General features: G+C 38.0%; 3 protein-coding genes across 3 annotated transcripts; 1 reads left to right on the top strand and 2 right to left on the bottom strand.

Annotated features, from left to right (window-relative positions):
* Positions 1-2050: 2050 nt before the first annotated feature.
* On the bottom strand, positions 2051-5589 carry LOC144565811 (S-adenosyl-L-methionine-dependent methyltransferases superfamily protein). The gene is made up of 2 exons (XM_078315653.1): positions 3627-5589; positions 2051-3523 (listed from the first exon to the last, which is right to left on the bottom strand). The coding sequence occupies exon 1, from the start codon at positions 5571-5573 to the stop codon at positions 4857-4859; it is 717 nt and encodes a 238-aa protein (XP_078171779.1). The 5' UTR covers positions 5574-5589; the 3' UTR covers positions 2051-3523; positions 3627-4856.
* A 720-nt stretch (positions 5590-6309) lies between these two features.
* LOC144565605 (uncharacterized) lies at positions 6310-7755 on the top strand. The gene is made up of 3 exons (XM_078315402.1): positions 6310-6670; positions 7145-7494; positions 7546-7755. The coding sequence occupies exons 1-3, from the start codon at positions 6370-6372 to the stop codon at positions 7570-7572; spliced, it is 678 nt and encodes a 225-aa protein (XP_078171528.1). The 5' UTR covers positions 6310-6369; the 3' UTR covers positions 7573-7755.
* A 949-nt stretch (positions 7756-8704) lies between these two features.
* Positions 8705-10103, bottom strand: LOC144565731 (F-box/LRR-repeat protein At3g48880-like). The gene is made up of 2 exons (XM_078315552.1): positions 9585-10103; positions 8705-9466 (listed from the first exon to the last, which is right to left on the bottom strand). Exons 1-2 carry the CDS (start codon positions 10100-10102, stop codon positions 8938-8940), a joined length of 1047 nt encoding a protein of 348 aa, XP_078171678.1. The 5' UTR covers position 10103; the 3' UTR covers positions 8705-8937.
* Positions 10104-10305: the final 202 nt, after the last annotated feature.

Genomic DNA, 10305 nt, shown 5'->3' with positions numbered 1-10305 from the left:
CAGATATTGGGTAACAAAACTACTTGAATTATGCACAAAGGCTTTGAAATCAAAAATAAAAAATAAAAAATAATTCTGACATTTTACTCCAATGCTTGTTTTCATATATTAATGAAACTTGCAAATGAGATAGATAGCAGTTATAAAATATCAAATTTATATCCTAAACCAGGTGATTTGCAATCATATCAAGAAAATGACAAATAAGCTCATAAAATATGGGAATTAAAAGTATTTACTGTGGAGCCACCTGGTCAGTGACATAACCCCAATTGCCACGACCCCACCCGACTCTTGACGTGGCACCTCATTTGCTCTGCAGGGTTGACGTGTCATATTGGAGGGCTCCATAGCCGAAGCAGAGGCACGATCTATTCTATTATAGATGTTTTGTTACATATCTCACATGTGAGCTGTTTTTTTCTCACTTCTCTCCTTGTGTGGTTAATCGGGACATAAAATCACGATTAAATTTAACAAATAAATTACAAAAGTTAATCAAAACATAAAATTATTTGAAAGTAATATAAATACAAAAAGCAACTCATAAAACATGGAGATTGCATTGTTTTATTTATCTTATATTTTTATGTGAAAAATAATAATTGATCGAGAAACAAGGAGATAAATATGCATTTTATTACTAATGCGATATCTTACAGTTGCACATTGCACAATAATTGCATACAATAAAAATTAACCAGCTCATCTAAAACGAAAGAATTGCATTATGCACCAAAGATAAACATTATAAAACTAATCTCTTGAATGAGTAATTCCAAAGACTGTGTATTGAAATGGACCGGCCGGTCCAAAATCGGACCGGACCACCCGTGGTTCAAACCCAGACAGTTGTTCCAAATCCGGATCGGACCGGACCATGGTTAGAAACGGGTCTAGCAAGGGTTTGGGTTGAATTTTTTCACTAGAATCGTGTAGAACCGAACCAGACCAAACCTGGATCGGACCGGACCTCCTTTCAAGCTATTATGACCTTTGTCAATTTATCGTTAAATATGTATTAATCTGTAACATTTTTGTATAGAGAAATTATATTATTTGGAAACTAGACTTCTATACATTTGTTTTGATATAAATAACACAAAATCCATGTAGCAATTTTCTCTAAATTGAATTATAAATCTGGTTAAAAACTGGAACTGCTCACTGGAATTTCAGTTTTTCTAATTTCTAATCTCTGTCAATTAATCATTAAAATTGTACCAATCTGTATACTTTTGTATAGAAAAAAATATATATTATCTTGAAACTAGACTTTCATACCTTTATTTTGATATAAAGAACATAAAAATTCATGTAGTCATTTTCTCTAAATTAAATTTTGAATCTCGTTAAAAACTGGGACTGCTCACTGAAATTTCAGCTTTTCTGATTTCTGACCTCTATCAATTAATCGTTAAAAATATATAAATCTGTAATATTTTTGTATAGAGAAATTATATAATCTGAAAACTAGACTTCCATTTCTTTATTTCAATATAAAAAATACAAAATTCTATGTAGCCATTTTCTCTAAATTGAATTTTGAATCTGATGGTACTAATTATTATTTTTTATAAGACCCATACGGACCGGACTATGTGAGCCAACCATTTCAAGACAGACCCGTGGACTGGACCGGCCCGGGTCGTTTGCATACACTAATCTGCACTATTTTCTGTCCACAATTTTAATTTTGCTAGGAAGTACTACGTGAAAAAAGCATAAGCTCAATTAGTATTAAGCAGTGTTGTAAAAACGATACGTTTAGGTCGTTTAATTGGCTAATTAGTCATTGGCAGTGAACAAAACGTTACATATTTTTTTGACTAATCGACCAATTATTTCCAATTATGGCCGATTACTTTCAATTATTCTCGATTAATCATTTGACAGTGCCCATTGCAACAGAAATTGTTAACGTAAATTGAGGTTAATTAAGAATAATTGATCATAATCAGAAATAATTGGTCAATTAATCGAAAAAATCTGTAATGTTTTAATCACCACCAACGAATAATCGGCCGTCTTTTACAACACTACTTAATATTAATTGAGGTTATGATTTTTCAGTGTAAACTGTAGTTGAGCAAATTGCAGTTAGCATTGAAAGTACTTTAACATAACATCTTTTGGATAACCAACCAAACTGCTCAAATTGAATAATAATCCAAAAGTACAGTGGCTCAAGTAAAAATAAAAAAAAATTTAAGTCCAGTGGATGTATTCCCCCCTCTAAAATGCACAAAAATAAGAGGGATCAAATGCCCCTTTGTGATATGAGGTCCATCGCACCTCCACTTTTGAAAATTAATAATATTAAAAACAGAACCACTCAAACAGCTAAAAAATAAGTTTTACATATCTGTATTCGTTTTGAAGGCCTAGAAAAGACCACATTTCAGCATGGTCTTGGTTTGCAACAAAAGTACCAAAAGAAAGCACATAAAAAGACAACCACAGGAATTAATTTTCATGTACCTCTTGATTCCCATAAACACCAAACAGAAATGTTGTAACTGTTTATGAGTGATTCGAAAGAATGAAATATCAACATCTAACCATTTTTATTTTTCTACTACTAACTCTTATAAAAGTGAAGCCATGATGGAGAGAAATTTTGCAGAATATTTTCATCACTTGTATTTTCACCTAGTATGATCATCTAAGATTTCAGTATTGTATGAAGTTGGTTTTGTGAGTGGAGTGATACCAGATGTACTGCATAATCTCATATGGATTCCAGTTGGGTTTTTTCTTTTATGAATTGACAACCTGAGAATCGTTAAAATAAAGGCTTAAATAAATTTTATAACAGAAGCAATCTATTGCTATGTTTTTAGAATTGTGAACACATTAGGTGTGGTGCAAATAATTAATTATCCAAAAATTAACTAATTATTTTAGTAATAAATTAAATTTCTAGAACTGATGAGGGCATTACCAGCAGCAGGGTGCTTGCTTCGGTATTTTTGTTTATACTGGAGCTTAGGGCTGGTTTTTGTGTCATCAGTACCAATACCTCCACAAAACATAAAAAAATATTTAAAGAAACTCACTGGCCGATTGATTTTGTCACCACATAAATTTGGCTACCAAACCCAGTACCTGTTTTTGACCCTTTACTTACTGAAGGGATGTTAGGAGAAGAACTCAGGTTGCTTCCACCAAAAAACGAAGCTCCTGAGAAACCCTTAATTACCAGCAACAGTACTGAAATATTTCTGCCTAGTACTCTGTTGTACAATTTTGTTGGTACCAGTTCCATGACATGTACCAATACTATCTCCTTTCTTATCCAACTCTTTCCTTTTCGCAGTTTCCCTAATAATACACCTATTATCAATTTCTTCACAATCCGAGTTGCTCATATTAGAACTTCTATCTTTCTCTATCCTGCCTCTTTTTCTCCAACTGGTGTGACAACTTTGGGCCTCTCTTCAGCCTCTAACTTCTCATCTCTTAGCTCTCTTCTCTCTTCTACTAACCGTGCCATGGTCAGAAATAGCGAAATCTGAAAACCCTAATCAAATAAAATTAACTTTCAGAAACACAGAGCAATCAAGATTCAAACCAATCCTTATTTAAATTCCTGCATTTAGAGAAGAAACAGGTTCATCGAGTACCTCAACGATTTTGAGGTTGCGCTGATGTGTCGGGCAGGACTGAGACGTAGACAGAGCCAGGTCGCACCTCGCAAAGGGGTTACGGGTTCGCTCGCTTCGTCCCTGCCATCTGTCAATCAATCAGTTCTCTTGAAATTGAGGCGAGAAAGGAGGTGAGGAAGGAGGCGCTCCATTTAAAAGGAGACGCGCCGACACCAGAGTTGGTTTCGTCCTCCAGGAAGAGAAGAGCGTGAAAAGAAGAGAAAAATGTGGAGCACGTTCACGTCGGGAAGGAGAGAAGAAAGAGAAAAAACACATCATTTGCATCGGAGGAGAAAGGATGTGGGAACGCACCGCAACAGAGAAAAAAAATTGGAAAATATGTGGGGAGTATCATTGGTTGAGAGTATACTTTGTATTGAAACGGGTAGGTTTCAACTAAATTTATGATTCTATATGTAAGACTACATGGAAAACATTGTATAAAATCAAACAGTGATCAATGGCTGAGATTAATTGAATGTGACTCTGAGATCTCCTATGGACAGATAGTCTCCTCATCCCTCTAAAATTTAAGATGGTTTTCTTAGGAGTACTGATATATCATAATATTCATGTTGTTTTATAACCACATCCAACGTGATGATGATCCTAGTCTTAGGCATTACCCCACCAATTAATGAAGGAATCCCAGTTCCATCAAACTTTATAAACCTTACCCCCACCAAAAAAAATGAATTAACTGATGGTACGTGGTTAATATGCAATTGTTTTGTAAACTTTGAAGTTTGAACCTAGATTGAGGCAATATTAATGCCAGTGCTGGAGAAGATGCTAAGACAAACAAGTATCAATTGATGTTTTGTGCCATAATGGCATTGCACTGGAACCGAAAGCTTGAAATTTTCAGGATATGGTCAGAGACAAACGTTTAATTGATGAGGTTCAATACTGGTACGAACAGGTCAGTCTAGATACTTGAACAAATAAGGGAAGCACAATACCATGTAAGTTCAAACTTGCTATGACTGACTGGTACCAACTGGCATATAGTACATCTACCAGTTTTGCAATGGTTTAGTAAATACAGAGAAACTTCTGTAAGTTGTTATCTATTTCTCTCAAGTCAAGAGACAAAATTCAATATGTCAATATGAACAGCAGCCCCTACTAAATTTTTTCACAAATTAAATAAAAAATGTTGATACATAGATTTATATACAAGGAAAAAATACCGTAAAAACACTCAACTCACGATGATTTTGTTCCATTATTCTTCATGATTATCAAATTCATTTTTGACCCATCCAAATTTACACTTCTAACCTCCAAAAGATTCAACCTTTTGAAAAGGCCCGCCACCTCGTCCACCTCAGCCACCTTTGTTGCCACCACTAACACCACAGCACCACCCCTTCTGACCGTCCTCTCTAGTTCACTCACAAACCGTAGTGGGTACAATGCGCCTGCCAATCCATCACTGAACCCAAGATCAAACACGTCATCAAAAAAGGGTAAATTATGTGGGTCGGCCCTTTTGACGAGAGGTGGATAGTCGATTAGATCCACTCCGGTGACATCCATTACGCCGGAATTCTGTAGAGCGTCCACCGCATGTCCCGCTCCAGCAGAAACGCAAAGGACATGGGACGAGTTGGAGAGGAGATGAAGCGATCGAATCTGGTCGAAGACTGAGCCAGAAAGGGAATGTACTCGGCGGAGATAGGAGCGAGAGGATCGGAGCTTGACAAAGCGGGTTTCGGGAGCGGAGACCCGGCGGGAAAACGCGTCGCAAGAGGATTTAGGGAAGGGAGAGCGAGAGAGGGTGAGGTGAGAGTAGACAATGGAGGAGGAGGAGGAGAAGCAGGTGCGGGAGGAGTGGTGGAAGAGGTGGAAGAGAGAGGCGGTGGCGATGGTGGCGAACACCACGGACACGCGGTTGAGGAGTCGCCGGACATTTCGATCCATTTTGAGTTTGAGAGATTCTCTCTCTATCTCTACCTCTACGAGGCGTGGTCGCGTGGATGATGGAAATAATTTGGGCTGATTGGGCTCTTTTAGAAAGAACCTAACTACATCCGGGCCTTGATTGTGGAATTATGTATTTTGGGCCTGATTGAGGGAAAGCGTGTTTCTGGTGTGGGTTCTTTGTCAATTTTGGCAATTAGTTCCGGCCTTCCGGGTCAGGATAGAAATCCTGTGGATGTGATTAGAAATGATGTGATGTGATGTGATGTGATCTGATCTGATCTGATCTGATCTCCCCTTCCCGCGTTAATATGCTCAAATCAAGGTGACGCGTAACTCTCTTCATTTATATTTATATTTATATTTAATTAAAGTAAGTAATGCAGTTGGAAGTTAGACCAAGCTACTTCCGTCGAAATGTAGTTGGAATTGAATTAATAAAAGTCAAAATCATGGGCCTCCCTCCTCACCTGACAAAAGAAGGAAAATGTTAGGCTCTAATACGTCTCCAGTTTATAAAATCCACAGATTCTCGATCGACTACGCTCGTACGATGAGGTTTGCTGAATTAATGACGTGGCAACAATTTTATTGCATGGAGATGTACGTTATGAATAACAACTGGAGAAGAGCTAGCTAGCTAATTAGCTACATCATTTTCAGACTCTCTTGCTTAGTAACAAAGAAAAGAGATCCTTATATTTATTATATAAAGTCGCCAAACCACTCTTCAATATCCAAAATACAAATCCTCTCAAATACTCATTCATCTAAAGAGTCATAACAAACCCAAAAAATGGGGGTAGTGCAGGAACAAAAACAGGAACAGCAACAGCAACAGCAACAACCCAACTGTTACTTCACGCTGATCATAAATGGAACAGAAACAGTGATTACAGAAGGCGTGTTCAAATCGAGGGATGGTATTGCGAGAATAACAAGTCCCGGCAATCTTCATGTTAGCCGTTTTGAGAGCATTCATGTCAGAGGGAACAGTACTGGTAGTATCTCCTTTAACCACTGTACCAATATTCATGTTGAAGGGGTTAGAGAAATTTCGATTACACGGTGCAAGCATGTCCAAATTGAACAGAGTGGTAATGATCTCTATTTAACCGATTTTGCATAATTCATAGTTACTTTGAAATTAAGTAAATATTAACAATTCAATGACAACAATCTCAAGCAATCCGAACTGTTTTTATTTTCTTTTTTGTTGAATGAACTGTTATAAGTTCCCAAGGCCTATAATCAACCAAGAATACCAAGTTCAGTATTGCGAAGCTCCCCAAACTCGACCATGCTTCCTTAAACTTGAACTGCTTTCCTTCAAGGAGCATGATAAATTGATAATTGTCCCCCAAACAATTTCTGAGTAATGCTAACTATGTTAATTATCTTAAATTTGCTGCTTAATTCAAGATTTCTGAGTAATTTGAATTAATATGAAACAAGTAACTGAATTTGGAGGAAAAAAAAAAAAAAATGTCAATTGAGTTGTCAGATGATGATAACTCAAATTATTCTGGCACTATTTAGTAATATTATCCTGATAAAATTCATCTCGGCAGGAAACATTTTTGTTAACCGCTGCAAAGAATTAAATGTGAACGGAGCTGGCGATCTTCATGTAAATCGTTGCAGACTTGCACACCTAGTGAGCTGTGGCAACGTCTCGATCAAAAGGTGCAAGATGCTCACAGTCGACTGGACCGGCAATGTGTGTGTCAATCGATGCAAGACCGCACAACTCAGCCGTTGTAATGCAGCTCGAATTGACCGTTGCCGTGGTGCAGATGTCATGAGCTGCGGTACAATTTCAGTTGTCCGTGGAAAAGTGAATTACGTGAGCGAAATGCAGGGACAACAGGTTGCCATGGCAATGGGGGTGAATTATGGGAGCGAAATGCAGGGACAACAGGTTGCCATGGCAATGGGGGTGAATTATGGAAGCGAAATGCAGGGACAACAGGTTGCCATGGGGGTCAAAATTGTGTAGGAGCACATTTTGTCGACCTTTATAATTATATATGTTTGCTTGATGGGAATATTCTATAAATAATATTAAATAATGATGGCAAGTCTTGTGCACGAGTGCTTATTAATTATAAATTTCTGTTATCCATGTTTGTAAATTTGATAAGATATATATTTGAAACAAGTGTTCTTTTTCCAATGATAATCAGCTTGTCCTGGCCGAGATGCCTTAATTTGCCATTTGCTCCTCCAAATTAAGACTAGTACCGAGATGATAATTTACACGCTTAGGTTTCAGTCCATTAGAAAAACAGAATAATGACTGCGTAAGAAGACTCCGTTGCAGTTCACGATTGTAGTCAAAGATTAAACTACCAACACATTAGAAACAATCTGTGTAAAAAATCCAGATTCATCAAAGTCACATATTCAACAAATATAAGATTGGTTTATTCCAGTTATCCAGATTGATACACCAATTCATGATATGAACATCCGAGGAGATCTAATTGGCTCGAATAAAACATTGGATATAATAAGATTATAAGACTGCAAATCATGTTGAGCCAACAGATGTGCAACTTCCAATCCATCTCACGGATGTCTAAAAGTTACCCAGAAAAAACTAGTACCACCACAAGTGAAAAATATATGCTTAAAGGTGCCCTGCAAAACTAGTACCAGCACAAGTGAAAATATGTATGTAAACAAGCATATATGAACCTTGCACTACTACTAAGAAAGTGCATGCTAATTAAGAAGAAACCTAAAAGAGGGAAATGATCGAATCAAGGCTATTACTTACAAACAAAATCCTAACCTAAAACCACCAGCTATTATACTTTTAAAATCCTTCAAATTAATCACAGATGCAGCAAAGCTTAGAAAAAAAACAACATTTAGTTTTATCTTTGCCTTTGAAAAGATTTCACATAAATGGGGCTCTCTTCTCCTTTCGTAATATATATTTCATAGATCTTACATAGCGACAAAAGATCTATCAAATTATAACTATATATTATATCACAGCACTCAACTCATCATCTTACTTCAATAGTCCTATTTTAAGTATTGAACGAATGACCAGGGTATCATAAAACTAAAGCTGCAGCTGAAACTTAAAATGACCTTTTTTACGACCAAGGGGTAAAAAGAACCACAGTATTTCATCACCATCATTATTTGCATCTCTCGATCCAGAATTCCAGATGCACAAACAACAAAAGTAGAAAAATTGAATTGTTATATCTTCATTTCTCATGCAGGCACATCAAACTATTTATCCATACCATTACAACCAGACACATGAACATCAGAGAATACCATACAAATCATCAAAAGCTAACAACAGCTACAAACCTTTCCTTCAATCATGCTGACAAGCCAATTACGGGTCGGCCAACCACTCCATCATCTTCTGTCCGAGGGCACACTGACAAGGCATCGTGTCACTTTCATTCCCTCCACAGTTGGAGCACACCACAAACTCCCCCAACTCCCGACCCGAATGCCAAATAAATACCTTCAGCCGAGACGCCTTCTCTAGTATTTCATTGTTAATAACTGAATCCTGGTACCCGGAAATATCTAGGTATTCTAACCCGTGCAATTCTTGAAGAAATGCAAGTATTGCCCGTCTCGAAAGCCTGATTGGGATGTCTAGCTTTGTCAAGTTGGGTAAAAAATAGCAAATGATCATGGCATGGTGATGCTCTAGACGGTCTTCTTGGCCAAATAACTTGAACTCGGTCAGATAAGGGCAGTGTTTTTGGAGAAGAGAAAGTATGTTAACGGATTGACCAAAATATTGATCAATTGCGAGGCCTGTGAGGGATTGAAATTTTGGTAGAGCAATAAAGAAGTCGTCTTCTTGGATATGAGGATTTGGGAGGCTTAGGTATTTTAAATTTGGAAGCCTGAATTAAAAATGAGAGAAAATATGAATATGAGCAATAAGTTGGAAGATAATTAAGAAAATGAAGGATGCATTGCATTGCAGTGCAGTGCAGTGCAGGGAATAATAGGCAGCCTGACCTGTCAGCGGCAAAGATAAGATCTTGAGCATCAGCAGAGGGAGGGAAGTAGAATTTGTGGATATGCGCGGAGGCACGGGAGAAGGCTAAGATTCGGTGAAGCAGGTGAGTAAAGGAGATGTGAGGACCGAAGCGTGTAGTGACGGCGTCCCAATCGGATAGATCGAGGATCTGCCAGCAGATGGGATCTCTGGCAGCGGCGCGCCAGGAGGAACAGACGGAGTTGGCGCCAGCGATGAGATCGAGAGCGCTGATCCGCGGGAGGATGGACAGGATAAGATCGTCAGTTAATGCATTCCATCCCAATCCCGATCCCGATCCCGATCCCAATCCCAATCCCAATCCCTTAGGTACGCGGGATGAGGTAGAGGTAGAGGTAGAGGTGGAGGTGGAGGGGGCGGTGGTTGGGTTGGGATCGGTCGGAGAATCCATCGGATTAGGTACAGCCGTACAGGTGGAGGGAGGGAGCCGTCGACGTGGGTTTGAGACTTGAGACTGCCCTTTCAGTTTCATGTGCATTCCACCTCTGCTCTGCTCTGCTGATATCGTCAGTTTTTTTTTCCTATTCTATTCTATTTTGTTATGTGGTGTTTTTTTTCGCTTACTGAAACAGGGAGCACAATTGATAACTTGTTGCGTTGGGATCGATGTATATGTAGTTAGATAGCGATGAGTCTAGTTTTAATTATTATATATACTAAATGGTTATTTAATTTGTTACT

The sequence above is a fragment of the Carex rostrata genome, chromosome 14, assembly GCF_964058835.1.
Source record: "Carex rostrata chromosome 14, lpCarRost1.2, whole genome shotgun sequence".
Classification (NCBI taxonomy): domain Eukaryota; kingdom Viridiplantae; phylum Streptophyta; class Magnoliopsida; order Poales; family Cyperaceae; genus Carex; species Carex rostrata.
The sequence above is the reverse complement of the archived record's forward strand: the minus strand, read 5'-3'. Positions and strand labels throughout refer to the sequence as shown.

Bases quoted from the DNA above. Each gene is read 5' to 3' on its own strand.
- LOC144565811 (XM_078315653.1), bottom strand. From the start codon at position 5,573: ATGGATCGAAATGTCCGGCGACTCCTCAACCGCGTGTCCGTGGTGTTC.
- LOC144565605 (XM_078315402.1), top strand. From the start codon at position 6,370: ATGGGGGTAGTGCAGGAACAAAAACAGGAACAGCAACAGCAACAGCAA. The intron at 6,671-7,144 runs GTAATGATCTCT...TCATCTCGGCAG, and splicing joins TGTCCAAATTGAACAGAGTG to GAAACATTTTTGTTAACCGC. The intron at 7,495-7,545 runs GTTGCCATGGCA...CAGGGACAACAG, and splicing joins GCGAAATGCAGGGACAACAG to GTTGCCATGGGGGTCAAAAT.
- LOC144565731 (XM_078315552.1), bottom strand. From the start codon at position 10,102: ATGCACATGAAACTGAAAGGGCAGTCTCAAGTCTCAAACCCACGTCGA. The intron at 9,467-9,584 runs GTCAGGCTGCCT...TTTTTAATTCAG, and splicing joins CTTATCTTTGCCGCTGACAG to GCTTCCAAATTTAAAATACC.